At 39.3% G+C, this 20,676-nt stretch overlaps 1 protein-coding gene across 2 annotated transcripts; it reads right to left on the reverse strand.

The window, feature by feature from the left end:
- Positions 1-1,889: 1,889 nt before the first annotated feature.
- LOC128109438 (putative dimethylaniline monooxygenase [N-oxide-forming] 6) lies at positions 1,890-19,985 on the reverse strand. Of its 2 annotated transcripts, XM_052736604.1 has the most exons (8): positions 19,854-19,985; positions 13,305-13,493; positions 12,137-12,299; positions 9,770-9,912; positions 7,853-8,052; positions 5,448-5,803; positions 3,479-3,551; positions 1,890-2,294 (listed from the first exon to the last, which is right to left on the reverse strand). In XM_052736604.1, exons 1-8 carry the CDS (start codon positions 19,983-19,985, stop codon positions 1,952-1,954), a joined length of 1,599 nt encoding a protein of 532 aa, XP_052592564.1. In that variant the 3' UTR covers positions 1,890-1,951. The 2 variants fall into 2 exon arrangements, with proteins under 2 accessions (XP_052592564.1, XP_052592565.1); XM_052736605.1 differs by lacking the exon at positions 13,305-13,493.
- Positions 19,986-20,676: the final 691 nt, after the last annotated feature.

A 20,676-nucleotide genomic window follows, 5' to 3' on the forward strand; every position in this document is an offset into this window, starting at 1 on the left:
ATAAATGTTCTTTTGGTTCTCAGTGTCCAAATGAGCTGCTTAGAGGAAGTGGTAGTCGAATTGCTTTTGGAAAGAACAGCAGATCAAGGTGTAAGAGGATTAGCTTTATTTAATCCTTGGTCTGCCTGAAAGCTTCAATTTCCCTGTTGTGAAGTAGGTCAGGATAATGGTGATAGTTAGAAACATGCCCAAGAGATTAATGAAGAAATATTTGCAAATGATTCAGACATGACAGTATAAAAAATAACAGAGGGAAGAGAATGAAAACCAAATTTTTATGATCTCAGTGACATATATATATATTATTTTATTTACTATTTAATATGTTAATCTATGTTAGTTTGTAGCCAAGTGTGACATTAGAGTTGTGGTTTCATTTGTGTCAGCACACACAGAACAGAACATTTTAACTTGCTAGACTCAGGTCCATAACGGACTGGTAAATGGTTTTCGTTTTTTTGTTTGTTTGTTTTTACTGTTAATGACTTTGTTTGGTATAGTCTTTACATCAGATTTGATCATACACCTTGAACCCACAAATATACACAAATACAGATTTCACATTGATCAGGCAAGTCTCCCAATGCTAAGAATGCAATGTCACTTTGGTCAGCATGCTTCCTGGTCCTTGGCTACTCCTCAGTGATCCTTTGATTTTATTTCCTTGATTGGTAAAAATGAAAAAGGCCAAGATTGTGTTCTGCTATTACCCAGGACCAAGTAATGTAAAACTACTTAAACCCCTTGTTTACTGAGATAGACTGTTACAGATTTTTTTTCTCAAATCCAACTTTTTCTTCTGTGTTCTATATCTCCAAGTTGATAGTTTGGGATATTCATCTTGCTTTTATTATATGTAAATTAGTATAGCTGCCAAAGATATTTATATACTTGCTATTTCCCCCAAGGGGGTATTGGAACTATTCTTAATCTTGATGGAATCCAATTTATAAATTTTAATGGAGTTTTTGCATTTTGTATTGCATCTAAGATGTTTAAATTTAGCTCAAATGGTTTTCCCATTTTTTAGTTTAGTTTATTAGTAAGGTGAATTATGTTAACCATGAAGCCAGCCTTCTCTTCCTGAAATGTTTTACTTGGTGATGTATTGTTCATTTTATATACTGTTGGATTTTATTTTGCATTTATTAAGAATGTATGCATGTGTATATGTGTATGAGGGATATTGATCTAGATTTATTTCTTTTGGTTTTGATTTAAGTTTCAGAATGATGGCAGTCTCATAAAATTAATCAGTGCATAATTTGTCTTTTGCATTTTCTGATAAATCTTTACATAATTTGTATCATCGATTTCTCAGATTTTTGATGGAATTCATGAGTGAGGCCATCTTGCTTTTGAAGTTCATAGTGGGAATGTTTTCCCATCTTCTCTGGTCCTGGGGATTGTATACAGGGTCTTGTTCACGTCAGACAGGCACTATGTCACTGAGTTACTCATCTCGACCTCCTCCTAGCAATTTTCTATTTGTTCATTTTATTTAATATATTGCATCGGTACAACTCCACCTCCATATATTCATTTATTGTCAAATACTTCAGTTAGTATTGTGCAAAACATATTGGTTGCTATGCTGCAATATATGACAGCACACCCCTTACAAACCTCACTAAACTTTGCCTAGCCTGAAAGTCTGTTTATGCCTTTTCAATTTCCCTTCTATTCCCCCCCCCCCCTGCTTATCTCAAACATCCCAAACTTCAATTCAACACGTGAAAAGCCTGTTAAAGAAAAGATTCTCATCAGAAACAGATAGGCTGGGTATTTTCCATTTTATTTATCTTTTGAGTCAAATGATCCGGGATTCATTTCACATCTGCCGGAAGGAAAGGAGGGGCCCTTGGTGATTGTGTGTGCCTACATGTGTTTGTGTGTTTTCCTCTGTGATTACACTTCTAGGCTAGACTCTGGCACCTAAAGGATTTTATTATTAATAAAATGTGAGCAAAACAGCCAGAAGGATCACTGGGAAGAAAAGCATTTTTAACAAGTCGTAAAGGTGATAGGGTCTCTGTGTTTCCCCGACAGCCCTTGTCCTGGTTGGCTTCACTGTCCTCTTCCATTGGGTCAAGATGGCATTTCTGGCTCCATCCCACTTTCCTGGTCCCATCAGTCGAAACTGGTATGGACTACAAGGGCCAAAGAACACCTCGAGGGCCAGCTGGGGATCAGTCAAGAAGAGCCAGGGTAGGTTAGGCTTGGCTCCTATGAAGGAGCTCAGCTCATCCATGTATGTGATGTAATCTGTCTGCAGAGTGTGGCTCTGGCCAAACCTGAGGACAAAACAAACAACAAACAAACAAACAAACAAAAAAAATCAAACCAAATGATTGTCACAGTGGCAAATGGAGCATTAATCCTGTAATTTATGTCTGTTGCACATCATGTCTCATCTGCCAATGTTAGATTCTTATGCAGGTTTATTTGAAGTTTAGATTTTGCATAGTTTCAATGCTGCTAGAGTGCAGTAAGATCAATCATGTCATCCTTTCAGTTGGAGTGTGGCCTCATGTGACTTAAAGAGCAGATTGTCACTGACATTTGAAACTTTTCTCTCCTTCTTATTTGTATTCACTTCTAAAGGAAGCGTGAGCACTGGACATGCTCACCTCTGAGATATGGATGTGCCCTTTGAGTTGGATGAGGTTAAGTGGGGACTGAGGGTTCTGTTCCTTTTCTCCTCTAGACCCTTGAGCTGATGTCTACCCCGGGACATTCACTAAATAGTATGTTGAAGACTGGAAAGAAGAAACAAACTTCCCACACAATTGTTTACTTATCCAACAGTGACTTGATATTTAATTATACTTTCAACAGATTTTGACAGGTAACTTGAAAGAAATTTTCTTTTACGGAATAATTAACCTGAAAAAGTACATTTAGACCTAGCCACATAAAGGACTTTCTACCCACTGTACTTGAAAGCATGTATTGAACTTGGAGGTGAATACTCTTTCTCAGAATATACTAAGGTAGCTGAACTGAAATATAAGTTTTTATTTGAGTTTATCAACAGCAAATTGGATTCTACTGCTCAATTTCCAACCAGCTAGTTTTCTCTAAGAAAAGGTGCTTTTGGGGAAAGATATGGAGCCATTTCTCAGCCTCATTACCATGGACATTTTGGGCCAGATGATCCCATGGTTTCTGAACTGCTCTTTTTAGTATATGGTGGCTCCGGCACCCAGGTGTCTTACTTATAGGAAGCTTCTGGCTGCCAACTCTACTTGCAGACCTCAGCTATCTCTAGATTTCACATGTTCCCTGGAGGGCAAAAATCTCTCTCTCTCCTGAGTTTACAGTGGCAGAGAGTGTTTTCCCATCTAATGTGGATCAGTAGTAGCCAAGATTTAAAAAAATGAACTGTTACCATTGGCAACATTAAAGACCTTATTGATGTTTTTTATGCATAATGGAAAAATTAGAAGTCATTTGATTAGTGAGTGTAATTCCTTACCACTTGAGTTTCTTGCCCATTTTCTCATCAATGTCATCCATCATTTCATTTATAGTTGGCAGGGTGCATTTGTCTGGAAAAAGAATGGGGAAAAAGACAATGACATTAGTCCTTTATAACGAAACAGGATGGGATTCATTATTTTTGAAATAAATCCTTAAAAAGTGTTTGAGTAGCTACCTTAATTTAGCTGTGTGATATTTTTATTTGTGGGTTCATTATAATAAAGCAATTTTGTTTAATAAAAAAGTTTTGTCTTAAGGAGAGCTCTCTTTCGTGTTAGGAGCCAAATGACAGTTCACAAATATGGAGACCTGGGAGGGAAATGCACTTGTGGGGATGGAAAAGCTGGCCCGTATGTAATGATCCCAGCAGAGATGTGTGTAGCTTTAAGTTACCCAACCTTCTTGATGTTTATGTAACATCATGAAGAGCCTGGTCCTCAGCATACCTCTGCAGTACCTCATTGCATATAATGGGGTAATTGTGTTTATACTTCTTGTCTCTATCCTCCCATTAAAATTTCCCTCAAGTAATAATCTGGAACAATAGTTGATATTGAAGTCCACAGTAAGTGAAGTAGATAATAAGAGGAGACACAGGATTCCAATGTCAGTATTCAGCTGGATGTTTAAGGGATGGCTGGAAAGCTTTGGCTTTCTTGCAGACCTCATCACTGTGGCTGGCTGTAATTTACTCACTGGTGAAACAATGGAATAAGGTTACTATGATATCTATGGTACATGAACACCAACCTGACACTGTGAGCATCTCAGTCTGCTTGACAGCACCCTATGGCCATTATTTGCTGTATGTTTTACCAGAGGGAGAGGGATCAGAATTTTTGCCTGTTTGATTTGAAATTGTGACCTAAGTAAGTGATAAGGCAGATGTTCACATGCAGCAGATGGTCTATGAGTATGTGTCAAATGAATAAATGGTGCTGTTTGTTTAATGTAACTTTTCTAGGTTTATGAATTGTATCCAACCTTCTCATAAAAAATCGGACTCTAGTTACACTGTTGGGCTTTTAAGAATAAAAGACAATGGAAGCATTGTACAGAAGAGTGTCCTTATTTCAGATTTCACGACAATACTTTTAAATAATCATTCTTAATAGTATATTTGAAACAGAAGCATATGTATCCACAGTATTTTTTAAGGAAGATTAAACTCATTCTGTGATTTTAATATTTTCCTCATTATAAGTTTTTATCAGTAGTATGTTAGGGAAGTTATATTTGTGTTGCTTAATATTTTTTAGCCATTGAATAAGAAGACACTTTTCATAATCATAATGATCAATAGTATTGTAGCCATTAAATCAGTGTATTTAAGTCACTGCCTCTCTCCATGTAATTTATATGTCCCCACACAAGAGTTCTTGTAGTCCCTTGGGACCATGTAGTCAATAGTAGAGAAAGAGAAGGGAAGAAGACCTTCAACAGTGTGAGAGGGACATGATGTTGACACAGAGGTAATGGTAGGTTTCTGGCATGCCCATCACCCCTGACCCAGCACCCCTTCCAGTACTTAATACTGCAATTATCTCCCTGTTACCTTTATCATACATACAACCTTACAAGCTCCCCCCATCTTCACTGTCAGAAGGTCAAGTTCTTTGATATAGCTTATTAAGTCTCCTCTGCTTTCGTTTCTCTCTCCATTGCTTGCCACACCTGTCTTTAATTTTTAAAAAATGTTTCTGGTTCTTCATACGTTCAGTGCAATTCCTTGCACTTATGGCTCGATTTATGTTGTTTTAGATGGAATAAATAAATCCCAGACCAATTCTCCTTACCAGAACACCCTGAAACCTCTCTTGTGGTAACCTCCCCTCCTCATTCCTTCCCCATCTGCAAAGTCAAGTTGCGTGCCTGTCTTATTCCCATTGGATCTCTAGCACAGTCATCAGCTTATAGGAGGCAATTATTGCTTTAGTGAATGAAAAATAGAATGACCCACATACTTGCAAACACTTTAGCAGCCCAGCGTGCCTGCAGGTCAGCTGTGGGGATGGCAGCACCAAGGGATTGGACAAGGCCAATCACTGCCATGGTTGGTTTCTCCAGTTGAGGAGGGAAGATGCCTTTGTACAAGGTGACCTCATTGTTTCTGCTTTTGATGATGGAGTCATCCAGGAAGGGGTAGGCATAACCATAGCCTGTTGCGAAGATGACACAGTCAATGTCCTCAAACACAGTCCCATCCTCAAAGACAGCGGAGGTCTCTGTGAACTTCATCACACTGGGCTTGATGGTCACAGTGCCACACAGGATACGGGCTGGGAGCTCATCATTGAACACAGGTTCTTTCCTTAGGGGACTGTGCAGATGTGAGAGGCAAGCACCATGACTGTAACAGTCATTTCCATGAAATCCCTGCAACAGCCCACACCATTGCAACCATACTTGATCAATTATGCACCAACATGAGGGCCACTAGAGGATCTTCTCTCATGGGAATTCCTTTCCCATTTATGAACATTTCTAAGAATTTGTGTCTGAAATTTTCTTGATTCCCTTTGAAACAAAATTACATTATGTGTATTTATACTCTTTGGAAACTCACCGAATAGATGAGAGTAAGAATGAATTCTAGATACAGCAAATTAGTTAATAATAAAGATTCTAAAGCTAGACAACACATGTTTATTCCTAGCCACATCTACCAGCTCTTATTGCTCTATATTTGTTTCTCTATATGTATAACTGGGATAATGACAAAATTGCCCTCACAGGGATATTATCACTGAATGACTAACTACTGAAACAGTACTAAACACAGACAAGAGCATTGCATGTTAACTGCTATTATAACTCAAAGAAAGGCCTTGCATGGCAACATCAGATTTTTGATGATGGGATATCTTACCACCATGTTTGGTCTTTTTCCATCAACTTCTTTGTATTCACAAAGAAAGAAATCACTTTTTGTATTGTACTTTGCCAAAATTATGGCAATGAAATTTTTCATGAAACATTTTATTTTGACTTAAGTTTCCTTCAGAGATTTCAGAATTTTCTCTAAGTATCCCACATACACACAAACACTGTGAATTTTGGTATTTATTTCTGTATTTCCGCATTGTTTGTTATTCCATCTGTAATGATGTCCCCTTTCCCTTTGCCTTAGTAGGTAGCTAACAAGAAGATCACAGCATACCTGTTTTCTTTCCCTGCTCTCCTCTCAACCAAGGGAGGAATGAAAATGTGTCAACTGCAATTTAGGGTCTCTGGAACCCTTTCAAAGGGGGAGCTTAGTTCTGAGCATGAGTGGATTCCCAAAACTATTTTTTTGTTGTTCAAATGGTAAAGCCCCAATATAATTTGTAGTTACTCTCATAAGATAAAACATTTTAACCAGATCAAATTTGGGAACTTTTATTATGTTAAACAAAATTCTAAACACGTAAATTCAATGTTACTTTTTCTTGAGAGTCAGAGCAGTCCTTAAATCTGGGTAGGAGAAGAGCCTTGGAAAGAGGCTCTGGCTCTTAAAAGTGGTATTTGGTATTCTGACTTACAGTTCCTCCTCACTTTTCCTTAGCGTGTTTCTCTAAACAAATGAAATTTTTGGCTAGCATAGGCCAGAAGGGAAAATTTCACTGCGAAACATTTCTTACCCACCAAATATTCTTTTTTTCCCCTATGAATATACTGATTTATCTATCCACAACACTTCCCTAATTAGTGTGTATTGAGCACTGTCTGCAAAAGAAGTAAATCAATGAATCTTACTAATTTTATGGGTCACATCAATTCTATCAAGCTCCATTGCTTTACACATTCCATGTCTTTTGATTGCCTCTCAAAGTGTGCAGGACATGGAAGGGATTGTCCACTCCTGTTCTGGGCCTCCTCCTTGCTGAGACACATCGATTTATAGTACATTGATAGATGGTCCTTAAAAGCACATTAGGTAATCCAAGACTAAAAGGAATTCATATTTGTAAGTTTTTATAATTTACGAAGTAAATTAAAAATGTATATTTATCTTTTGAAATATTACTGTCTTCAGAGGTAGACATTGTTATGGATATCATCGCTTACCTATAAACATGGCTATTTTCAAGAAATCCAACTTGAGTTTTTTCAGCCCTTTAAGTTCTATGCAATGGGTTGTAGCTAAATGAATTCTGCTTATTGGATGACTGTTTACCTCATCCACCTTCACTTTGCATATCCACACACATTTCTTGACTAATTTCTGACTTGCACATAATCTTTGGTTTAAACTGTGTCATCTGAGAAATTCTTAATTTAATCCCACTAGACTCAATGGGATAATGAAAGTAAGAACAAGGTAGAAGTGAATAACCCGAACCAGTGCTCTCCTAGATTGGATGATTAAAATATGTCCTATTTGTCATACCCATTTAAAGGCATCAGGCCATAGTTCTCATGCTTAAACCATGTGTTCATCTTCTTGACATATAACCAGTCAGAGATAAATGAAGGAAGGACATTCCGGAGGAAGGATGCGAAGCGAGTAACATACACCATATCCCAAGGATACCCATCATTCCAAACCCGACTCATGACCCAGGAACCACTTCTGGTGCTGATAATGACCTGATTGGGAGAGACAACACGGATTTCAACATCCTCCTGTGACAAATAAGTAAACATGGCAGAGTTCTCTGGAGACATATCTGTATGTTCCCTTCACTATCCAGTTAGGAACACTTTCTAACAGGTGAGTCTAGATGAATACACTACATTTGCAGCTAGAGGGGTGTAAGAGTCTTCCCTTACCACTCTGAAGGACTGATATAAAGCTGTTCAAAGAATTATAATCACAACACCTGGTATAAGAAGCCTCTATAGCCAACTGTGCTTGGTTTAATTTTTATGAGCTCATAGACTAAGATGGCTGGTAGAAACTAGTCAACTGAATGAGCCCCAGCCGCTTTGGGTAGTAGAAGAGGTTGGGCTGTGTCAGGGACAAGGATAGAATCTCTAGTTAGTGGAAAAATACAGACCCCCCCCCCATAAGACAGGGAACTAGATCATCTTACAGTCAGGTTGCCTAGCAACAGGACATTGAGGCAGAGCCCTTGACCCTTTCACCCTGTAAACATCCTATATAAACATCCTGTTAGCTTGCCCCACCTTATGCAGATGACAGCTTCTTGCTCCCCCCACCCTGCAGGAACTATATAAACCCTCTTGGAGAAAAATAAAGTGGCACCTTGATCAGAATCTAGACTTGGTGTATTTCCTTGAATCTCCTGTCCCTATCATTCCATCCTTAGGGTGGTTGAGAACCCGTTGAAGCCCTGCAGGCGGGGCAGGGCTGAGTTGGGGAAATAGAGCTAAATAGGTAGCTGAAATTAGATTGAGGAGATGCCACAGATTTAATGCTGCTGTCTGTCTTTCCTCTCCTTTTCTAGTCTTCCCTGTACATATGCACACAGAATGTCTGTCTGTTCATCTTAAGCTCTGGAAGCCATCTAAGCCTGCCAGGTCAATTGTGGGTATATTTACTATCTTTGTGATAACTTAGGGGGATTCTTAGTTTAAAAAAAAAAACCAAAGCTTTCTTTTCATTCTTTTAGGAGTAAACTTGTTTAGTATCTGCTTGCTTGAAAACATGCTGAGGTTCTCTAGGGTCTACATGTCACAACAACTTGAATTCCCTGGAAGCTCTCATTGACTTTATCCAGGTTGAGTTAGGTTGTCTGTTCTTGGTGTTGTTGTTGCCATACCTAATTACACGGGGACACTCATCACTTCCTTTGGAGATGGTTCATACACCTATTACCCATCTCCACCCACTGACTGTTCCTTAAAGTCGTAATCTAGTGTAACCCATATCTTTAATTTTAATTTAACAGTTCTGACATACAATAATGCCCAGCACTTGCTGAATGCTTGCTTCTGAATGAGTGAATGAATGAATGATGGTAAAGGCCCGATCATGTGATGTTCCAGAGCTTTAGACCGGCAAGCAGTGTCTTTCACATGGTAGGTGGTAAGAAATGCTGTTAAATAAATAAAGATGGAGCCTGACTAGGAACCAGCTGATCTGAAAGTTGTTAAAATATAAAATCAGAACAAAAAGTAAATGTTTACATACTCACTTACATATACACTCAGACATTTGCCTCCATTTCATCAGAACAAACTTCTTCCCTCTCCAGAAGAATGGCTCACTTAAATCCTCAGGATTGGAAGGTCTCCTAAAGCAGGTGATACGCTATGGAAACCCTGTCCCCAGCCCCCAGTGCTTACTTAGTAGCATATTTCTATTCTAGTTTTATTTCCTAAGACCTTCTGTATCACATACCTGTGCAGCCAGACGACTGAGTTCAACAGCGATGTCAGCTGCTGAGTTTCCCAGGCCGATCACGAGGATCCTCTTACCCTGGAAGGTTCCTGGGCTCTTGTAATCCCGGCTGTGCAGGCACTTGCCTTCAAAGTGTTCTAGACCTAAGGTGATTTTAAAAAAATTTGAAGACTCAGTTTTCACATTTAAAAAAAAAATCCCATATGAGATGCACTTATCCATTTAGTGAGTTTTGCCAGTAAACTCCCAAATAATTACTTCTGGGAAATCTTAAAATCTTTGAGATGTTATGATTTGCATTTTTAATAATAATAATAATAAATTTATTAAATACTGTCTAAGAGTTATTGCACATGCTAAATGCTTAGTCTGGTGTTTAATTATTTACTCACAATAATATCCCTGGGTGATACTGTTGTGACCACATCGAGAGACCCCTGAACAAGACTACCACAGAGCTAATATCTGATGCAAAACACACAGGGGTTTATTGATAACATGCAAGCTCAGGCTTGGTCTGTATCCAACACTTGACACAGTGGGGGCTGGGGACAGGGTTTCCATAGCGTATCACCTGCTTTAGGAGACCTTCCAATCCTGAGGATTTAAGTGAGCCATTCTTCTGGAGAGGGAAGAAGTTTGTTCTGATGAAATGGAGGCAAATGTCTGAGTGTATATGTAAGTGAGTATGTATGGGGACAGGGTTTCCATAGCGTATCACCTGCTTTATGAGACCTTCCAATCCTGAGGATTTAAGTGAGCCATTCTTCTGGAGAGGGAAGAAGTTTGTTCTGATGAAATGGAGGCAAATGTCTGAGTGTATATGTAAGTATCATTCTGAGTATGAGCTCTCAGAATGAGGGGTTTTTAAAGGGAAAAACCGCAAGCAGGGTGGTACAAGCCTTGGCATCATATGATTGGGTGAGGGTGTGTAACCTTTGAATTTACTGGTTGGGGGTTACAGTTATTATTTTGGGGCAGGCTTGGACAAGTCCCAGGCTTTGTCCTTGAGCTGCCATGGGGGCTGGCTGACCTCACATGTTCCCTTTGACCTATGCATGTAGCTCTAAGCTGGTGAGGGGTCCCAGACAGTAAACAAATGGCTGAACCTTGAGCAGTCAGAGTACGTGCAGAAAGGGAGCTATTGCAAGGACTATGTCATAGCCCTCCCAGAAACTGCTTAAGTCACAGGAAACTGAAATTGAGGCCTGATCTCTGAGAGAAGACTGAGCAGCCTGTTATGGCGTCTGCTTGATCCTTTCAGTACATGCTATATGTATTAAAAGATGAAGAAATTAGCGTAAAGTGGGGGAGGGATGATGGAGAGTAGAAGGAAGGGAGGATGAAAAATGGGATTGAGGGCAGGAAGACTTTTGAGTGTATTTATTTTTTTGATCGTTTTCATTTTTGGATGGCATCTGTTCTGGTTCGTATTTTTGTCAACTCAATACAAGATGGGGTTATCTAGGAAGAGCAAACCTAAATTCAGAAAATACTTCCACCAGATTGGCCTGTGGGCAAGCTTGTGGAGCATTTTCTTGACTAATGATTGATATGGAAGGGCCCAGCCTAGAGTGGGCAGTGACACCTCAGGGCAGGTGGTTCTAGATTGTATAGAAAAGCAAGTTAAGTGAGCCAAGAAGACCAAGCCAATAAACAGTATTCCTCCATGATCTCTGTTTCAGTTCCTGCCTCTAGGTTCCTGTCCTGAGTTCCTGCCAAAATTTCTCTCCACAGTGGATTATAAATTATTAAAAATTATTCAGTAATATATTGAAGTAAACCCTTTACTTCTCAAGTTGCTTTTGGTCAGTGTTTTATCACAACAATAGAAAAGCAAAGTAAGACAGCAACTGGATGTGCTGTTGCTGCTATAACAACAACAACAACAACAACAACAACCACTAGTACTACTACTCTTCTCAACACACACATATGCACACACACACATACACATTTATATACACACACATCAAAATATGAATTTATGCATGCTTAACACACACAACACTGAGATTATTAAAATTCACTTATAAATTATAAATGAAGACAAAATATGACTCTTACTTTAATTTTCTGGCAGAACCCCACATTTTTGGATGTGATTGTTCAAAGACCCCATGTGTGTTAGGACTTAAATTTGCATTATCATCTGTGACATAAGAACTCATGTCTATCTCTGATTTGTACAGTCTTTGGACTTCAGGGCTTGGGGAACAAGTTATTATATTTTTCATATCATCATACATAAATATTTTTTCTTTTGGTGTTTCTGGCAATTTAAACACAATTTTGTGGAAAGATATGCTTCCACCCTAGTTATTTGCCTATAAATCCCATTATTATTACTATATATTTCAAGCTTACCAGGAAAAGAGTCAGTTGGCATATTGGGGTACACATGATGCCCTGAACAAATCATTACAGCATCAAAGAGCAGAGAGTCTTGCTTCCCATCCTTTTCAGTGACAACCTCCCATTGTCCAGTGGCCAAGAAGCCAGAACATTTCTTTATACTGGAAACAAGGGTCTGAAAGAAAATGAGAAAAAAGAATTCCTTCTATGTTTCTTCTGTAATTCCTTCTATAATTTGATGTTTCTTTCTTTCTTGCAGAATTTTTATTCCTTCATCTTTCTTTTCTTTCTTCCTATATAACATTAGCATAATATAAGCATGTATCAGGAGCATGATTAATGTTTGCAGATATTACTGCCATAAATCAAGGCAATTTTTGACATTGAGAATTCCAAGAATAGATGAATGGATGGAATGAGTAGATAAATGTAATAAAAGGACATCTGGGGCCAACTTCTTTTTGAGTTCTCTCCAGCTGCAGGCAGCTGTTTCTTTACTTCTCAATAAGCCTTGCTTTTTTACCATTTAAAAAATTTGAAAAATGATAGCTGGAAATTTTAACTATGTGTTTAGAACAACCCTGGGGAAAATAATTATGTAAATTCAGCCTCAGGTCATATTTTTGTCCATTGTTTCCCTCACTATCTGTGTGCACCTTTCATTTAATACTAATTAATTAAGACGGGGCTTTCAAACAAATATGAAACATTACTGCCAGCTCCAGAAACAATGGCTCCACTTCATAACACTTCCTAGACTCATTAAGGAGATATATAATGGGCTAAGAGGGTAAAGGACAGGGCTCATTTAAGTTGTTATTCTTTTCATAATGTCATAATTTCTAACAAATGCCACATTTGATTGGACAATGCATAACTCATTGATATTGAACCCACAGGAATCTAAATCTGGACTACAGAATTTTGGATGATTTTCCAAGCATAAGAGAGTATGGTATGGAACTTTGCTGTAATAGTATATTTGTCTTCAGCATTTTCTAAGGCATTTAAAAAGTTTCTGAGAGGGATTGGGTGGAGGAGTGAATAAATGCTCTATAGTCTAACAGAACCGCTGACTGGTGAAGCGTCAAGACACTTGGTACACGCTGTCTGATGCTGTGTCCTTCCATCTTCTCTGATTCATTCCTGTGTTCCAGTGGTACTGGGTACAAGGTCCTACCTCAAACTGTATGTATCTCAAAAGACCCTTCTTCTGAGCAAATGCCTTTATGTATTCCTGGAGCTTGCTATGGTGCATGTAGTTTGGGAAATCATCAGGATAGGGGAAGTCCGGAAAACACATCATTTCTTTGGAAGAGTTGGTGAATACCGACTGGTAAATGCTGGCTCTTCCTTCCTCTGCGTGGCCCTAGGAAGAATAGCAAAACTGTAAAATGAAGCCAAGAATGGTGCTCTTTTCTGAGAATATTCAATTATTAGTTGATCAACACCCCTCCCCCCCTTTTAGACTTTTTTCCTCTCACATATTACATCCCAGAGGCAGTCCCCCCACCCCCACCCCCATCCCCTCTCCCCCAGATCCACTCCTCCTTTTTCTTCAGAAGAGAGAAGGCCTCCCAGGGATATCAAACAAACACGACATATCAAGTTATAGTAAAACCAGGCACATCTCTTCATATCAAGGCTGGAAGGGGCAACCCATCAGGAGCAAAAACCCTTTTAATATTAAAAATTAAGAGTTCTTTTTTATCGGTTCTCTCCAATGAAGTCTCACTAGGTATATTAACCACACTTAAGGGTAGACCCTATGCCCAGGAGTAGATGGCCAACATAAGACAAACCCAATGGTTTTGTCTCACGTTGCTTTGTTTGGCTTTTTTTTTTCTCTTACTGATCTTTTGTGCCTATATTATGGTTCCTGATTCTGTGTTATTATGGGTTTTGTTTGTGTTTGTGTGTGTGTTTCTTCATTTTTTAATGTGATTTTGTTTTTTTCTTGTTTGCTTTCTAAAGAGAGAGAGAAAGGAAGGGTGTGGGTTGGGTAGATGGGGAGGTGCATGGGATATGGGAGGAGTTGGGAGAGAGGAAAACTTAATCAGAATGTATTGCATTGTATTAAAAAATTTCAATAAAAATGTATGAAAAAAAGAGTTCTTTTTTCCAGATACAGAATAGAAAGCTTTTTACATAGGACTGTACAGAGCTGATCTCTTCCCACATTAACCCTCCTTGCCCTAATTAACCACATGTTAGTTTTTTGTTTTTTTTTACAGTCTCTCAGCATTTTCCTTATTCTTCTCTGTGTTATCACTGGATCTGATATCACACTTACCTTGAAAAAACAAGGATACAGCAGTACAGTGTGTGGTTTTTCTCTTATGTGGTTGCTACATGGACATTGGTACCCTCTTCACCAGCCACAAGACCTAGTGTACAAGTGGCTTATCCACTTTGGTGCAATCAGAATCACAAGAAAATCCCCCCAATTGCAGATTCCTGGGTTTCACTTCCAAAATTTTGGATTCCCTGTCCCTCTGATATATGACCTGAGAAGCCTGCGAATTTGTACTTCTAAGAAGTTGCAGGGGATACTGGTGTGGCTGGTCCTGAGACCACAGTGTGGGAAACTACGCTCTGCTGTAAATGAGTCCTGTTGAGGAGCCTTTAACTCATCAGCTATGGGAATTCACTCTTCAAAAAAAAATTCACAGGAAACCACAGGACTTAGACTATGTGTCACTGCTTGGCATTCCTCTCTAAAACCTCTGTGTAATTGAAAAGTGGCTTCTTGTTGAAAAGCAGTCGGAAGCGAAATTGAAAATAAACATTTCCTGTCTCTTGTGTGGACAGGATAAAACATACACAGGGTGCTGCCTTGAAAACACATCTCAAAGCTGGCCTTCTCTATGTCCCCAAGGCCTGAAGGAATTCTTATGTAACAGAGGAGAGGGATACAATGTCACACTGTTGCTTGATTTAAGATGCCCATCTCTTGTTCACCAGGCTAGCTTCTGGAAGACCAAGACAGGCAGATCTAGAAAGGATCATGAGGCCTATGTCTCTGGGAGGGAAGGGTTCAGCCTGAGGCCTCAGTGTCTCTCCTCAAGTTGAGAATATATCCTTCCTCTATCTATGATTGCCACATTTCTCATAAATTTCTAGGCTCAAATTTTTATCTTTTTAAAGACTTGCTTGGAAATATTTATGGAGGTCAAAAATAGGGTGAAGGCTCTTCCCTGGCAGGTTCTGGGGTCTGAGCCATTGTATTTACTCACAGCCCTGTCTGTTGCCAGTTGTGAGGCAAGGAGGGAAGAAGCTTTCTCAGCTGTCCACTGGAAAGAGGGAGGGCACAGTTGTGGGTCAGGGAGTGGTTAAAAATCTAAGCTTGCTCTGGAAAAAGAGGTGATATGGCCTATTTTCAGATGGAGTAAGTGCATGTGTTTTCCTGCATCGATTCTAAGCAATCCTAACACGGAAAGAGAACTTGAAATTTTCTTCAGAGGCTGTTCCTCAAATAAGAGAAATGTACAACAGTAGACAGTTGCTTCAAAAAGCGTGCCCTTTCCTCACGTCAACATGCGAGGTAGTTAGAACCAGTCAGGAGGGAATTAAGCACCAACTATGACATAGGCTGAGAGACTGTGTCCTAGAACTAGAGACCAACAGCTGTGGGTATATTATCAACACATTGTCATTCTGTCTAGAACTTCGGCATCTCCCCTCTTCTGCCTTAGGTCATAAGTGAATGGAGGACTTGAGGTGAATTCCAGAACGTTCTTTGTGTGTTTTCATCAGTCTGCTTTTATTGTCTTTCATACTTCATCTCTGTGTATCTGTTCAGTTTCTGTTGGGTTAAATAAACTCTCCAGCTCCAGTTTCAAAATTGCTCCTTCAACTTGCTTTCTCTTTCTCCCTCTCATCAACTGTCAGTCATCCCTGCGTCCACCAAGCTCCTGTTGTCTTTATTGCCCTAACGACATATTTGCTCACATCATAGTTGTTTTCATTTCCATGGCCACTGATAGGTTTCTCATTTTCAGTGACTGACCCCACACCAGTGCATATATGGATAGCCCTAATGACTCAGTGGGTTATTTCAAAAAAGGCACGAAGTTTGGAAGGGATACAGGGGAGCTGGAGGAGGGATGAGAGGTAGGTATGATCATACTTTGTTGTATACATGTATGAAATTCTTGAAAATTAAGGAAAATATAAAACACTGGCTTCCTAGTGTACTTATTACTTGATGCTATGCCTCACACGGTACTGTATACACCCAGGATGTATCTGTTGAGTAAATACGTGAATAAGTGAGTGAGAAAAATAAGTTCAGATTATTCTGACTCTGTTGTTTTCCTTTTTTTTTTTCAACCAAAATGATGGCAATCTACCGTTCGTTCCTTGAGAAAATTTTAATTGCTGTGTATGACCATGTTACCAAAGTTGGGGCTATAATCTGTGCCCCAAAAAGTCAAGTTCAGCCACCTGTTCTCCAGAAGTCCATTGAAACAGCAAAATTAATAGTAAGAAGCAGAAAAAGGAGCTTTAGTCAATGTGGTCATTGGGAAGAAGGACGATGAGATCCAGTGACCTCCTCCAGTCCGCTGTATAAGTCCTTAAGTGAGATTAAAGTTTATGCACATCTAAGCAGTCCAGGGCAAAGTGGGGTCCTTCCCACCATTGACTCAAAATTGTCCAGGTTTCCATTTCATCATACAAGGTAGTCCAACAAATGTTAGATGCAGTCAGTACTATTAAATCTCTTTTTAGAGCTACAAAGGCCTCCAATATTTTCCTTCTCCCAGCATGAGATTCCTGGGGGAAATTTCCATTTTGGGGTGTCCATTGTTTCAATAGTCTGATAGACTGGGGAATACAAGTGTCCCCTTAGAATATCTTCATCTTCAGCAGGCCAGTTACAGGCATACCACCCTGAATGCACCAAAGTTCTGCAGGGTCAAGCTTGGTTAGTACTTTCATGGGAGAAATTTCTTATTGTAAAACTAACCAAGTCTTTTGAGGATGTGGCACCCTATATGAATGTATGAAACTTCAAACTCGCTCATATTTAATCTGCTATTCTTTAAACCCCATTTGGTTTCCATTTCTTAGGAAAAGCATACAGTGGGAAGTTCAGAATGATCAGGTTTCTGTCTTCCTGCACACCTTTTTGCACAGCAGGGACTTGCAAGATGAAAGCTTATGTAACACATTTTTCAAAAATTCCTGTCTGAGCACACTGTGCAAAGCAACTTTTCTTAGAAAAGAAAGAAGGCTTGGGGATGCGCGGAGGAGACCGGAGTTTCAAGTATTCGAATGTATTCACAGCCCCCACTGGGACTCTGAGTAGGATGTTGCTTATATACATAACTTGGTGGAAAAAGAGACCTTCTATCTTGGGGATAACCAGAGTCTGACTTCGTGTATCTTATTAGACTATCACTTTTTGCTTCCTTACATAAGCTTCCTGAGGTGGTGATAATGGCTAACTCAGATTCCTTCTTGGATGCTGATGACTTTGACATCTCTCATTTTTATTTCGGGGATTGTTGATTTTTCTTATGATGCTGGTATTGGCACACTGCCAGTACATCCACATGACAGTGGGCACCACTCACAGATCATGACGGAAATGGCATTCTGGAACTGCATCATGTAGTTATCTGCTTTCTTTGACAACATTCACTAAGATTCAGCTCACTGCTATCTTGCAGGAATTTTCTTCTCACTTATGAAGATTTCAGAAGCTTTTTATTCAGTAGCTATCTTGTCAACAACTTTTTATCTGAGATACTTAGGGCCCCTTATTTTATAGAATATGTATAGTTTTGAATTATGATCCATAGTCTCCTAGTGAGGTCTGGGGTACCTACCTATAATCAAACACGATAACATTTCTGTAGGATAGAGTAAGAGTGGGAATTAGTTGTATAACAGTTTGGCTTATGGTTTTTATATTTCACTGCTACTGAACTTTGGGTCACAGTCTGTGGCTCGAGAAGCCAGGTATGTCCACCTATCCTCAACAAGCCAATTAGGCCACCCAAATTAATATAAAAATCAGAAAAGGGGAAGGCCCAGTTATTTCTCCACTCCAGCTCATCTCTAGGGTCCTAAAATGAGACTGATGTTTAAATAGAGGACCAAGGATAGACACATTTCAGAAGTTTAGGTCAAGGCATGGTCCCATCCACCACTGACCCACACCATCTCTGTGAGGGTGTAAAGCTCTTTCCTCTACAGAAGAGCTTCCTTCTTGAATGGCCTAGGCTTTTCTTCTCTCAGCTTGAGATCCTGGGGAAATCCTGAATTCTTGAGGTTCACTGTTTTAATAATCTGATAGCTAAAGTGCCTCTTAGAATATACTCAGTTTTTTTTCAGATTGGTTCCATTACATACCTCATGGTCAGACTGTTTCCGTCATTATCCCATGAAAGGTGTTGCTAACAATTGAATTCTTGTTTATTTGATATCAAAGTGTTGTGGACTTAAGTTATGACTCCCTTCATCAGCAGACTGGAAACCATTGATGTAGAAGAACGATTATGTCACATGTTTCTCATCCTACTCACGAGCACAAAACAGACACATCCAATGATGATGTAGCATTTAGCTCTTGCTGATGGGATTGTGGACAGTCATGTTATTCTAAGCTAGTAACACTTTTCTGGGCAGATATAAAGAAAATGGAATGTTCCAAAAAAACTTATTTCCAGACTGGAAAATAAAATCTATGACTAGATATCTCATGTAATACTTTGCATTTAACAGGAACAAAAACTATAGAAAAATCTCATAAGATGAATACAGATGTATTCTAAATTAGTACTAAATTCTTTATCAGAGAATGAAAATTGCAGGTAGGCAAGAACTGAGACTGAGACAGAGAAAGATGGCTACACAGTGAGTGTTGTGGATACACTCTCTTTGAGCCAAAAGTATGTATCACTTTCATGCAGTCACATTGACTGGAAAATTCAAGGCAGGAAAGCTAGGAGTGCTCCCAGATTTGGCTTTGAAACTTGAATGTTATATTTATATCGAACATTTCATGGCCATATTGTTTTGAAGACTAGAGGGCAAAGATCATAATTTTTCTCTTCAGATTTAGAGTTGACAGGCAATCCAATAACCACACACACCATCAACATTTATAATAATTTATAACTGCTCAGAGAGACACAGTTAGTCATAAAATCATATCCTGTTGGAATCACAAAGCACATTAGAGGTAACCTAATTTCCAATCTCTGTGTTTGACAGATGAGTACTTGAGCTCCAGAGTGTGGTAGTCAACTTGCCTAAGATCTGCCTAGAAAACCTGAGTTGGAAATAGAACTCAGAATTTGATTCTAGTCCAGATTTTTCCAAACTGTTTTGTTGGGATTTAAGAGGAATAAATGATAGAATCTTTGCAAATATACAAGAAGGTGGCAGTGTATTACTTTAAGCTAATTACTGACATTAGCACTCCATCCCTTGGAGAACTGGACTCCACCAGACAGGTCACGGTATTGTTGCTGAGCTAGAGACTAGAAATACATCACAAAGTGGTCTGCTTTCTTTGAGGCATCCTGTAAGGTTCGGCTCAGTTCAGCCCTGCTGGTGTGAAGTAGTTTCGAGTGACCCAACATTAATGTGACAGGAGAAGTCAGACCTAAGTTTCCAGACCTGGGACTTTGGTGATATGGCTTTCAAGTCTGACCAGGTGTGGTTTGCAATGGAAACCATCGTTCTACCTCTTGTGTCCTGGAGACGGACCACTTACCGAGAATTTCCATAGGCCTCCAACATCGTGGCTCCTTTCAAAGCAGATGGGCTCCATCCCTTCCTCCAGACAGCACCGTATCGCAGCCAAGCCACTGACACCAGCTCCGACAATGGCCACTTTCTTGCCCATGATAGATGATAGATGGTATGAAAAAAAGTCTTTAAAAAAATTGTCCTTTGATGCTTAGGGTTTTTCAGTTGAAATTATTAGTCAAGGTTTATGTGTCAGGATCCCCACCTTAACACAAGAAGACACAGGAGCACATTAATGGTGTGTGTTCATTACGCACAATTCTTGTATAACAAGACACTGAACCTTTCTTCTTCTGATTACTCCATTCTCTAAGAAATGACCAAGCCGGTGGCCACCACAGCAGGCAGCACCATGAAGATAACCAAACCAACGCTCAGAATTTCAAATGAAGCTTCAGTAGCTTGAAATTCAAAAATGACTTCTCTACCAGTTCAGAGTTAAATACAAGGTTCAGAACTAGAAATGGACCCCTTAAGCGAAACCCATTGCATCAAATCACTTCTGTGAATACTGATTGCCTGATTTTAAGAGATTTTACCTCTTAACCAACCACCTTCTTTCCCCTGCCCAGATAACCAACAGCTCTCCAAATGTAGACGAGAATTGGCTTTTAATGTCAAAATTGAGAAAGGGGGCGGGGCTATTTTTCTTAAAGAAAAATTTCCTTTTTCTTTGTATTTTTCATGTTGTGTAGAGCTCTGCTAAAACCTGGAAGAGAAGGATTGAGTGCCATAGGAATAAGAGAAGGACCAGGAGGGCATGGGGGAACAAGGAAGAAAGGGCTGGA

The sequence above is a fragment of the Peromyscus californicus genome, unplaced genomic scaffold (genome assembly GCF_007827085.1).
Source record: "Peromyscus californicus insignis strain IS unplaced genomic scaffold, ASM782708v3 Scaffold_14__1_contigs__length_90479793_seg_2, whole genome shotgun sequence".
In the NCBI taxonomy this organism is placed as follows: domain Eukaryota; kingdom Metazoa; phylum Chordata; class Mammalia; order Rodentia; family Cricetidae; genus Peromyscus; species Peromyscus californicus.

What these genes read in the sequence shown, in the direction of transcription:
- LOC128109438 (XM_052736604.1), bottom strand. Translation starts at nt 19,985, where the DNA reads ATGGGCAAGAAAGTGGCCATTGTCGGAGCTGGTGTCAGTGGCTTGGCT. An exon ending in GCCAACTGACTCTTTTCCTG is followed by an intron (nt 9,913 to 12,136) that starts GTAAGCTTGAAA and finishes AAATCACCTTAG; the next exon opens with GTCTAGAACACTTTGAAGGC. An exon ending in ATGGGCAAGAAACTCAAGTG is followed by an intron (nt 2,295 to 3,478) that starts GTAAGGAATTAC and finishes TTTTGTCCTCAG; the next exon opens with GTTTGGCCAGAGCCACACTC.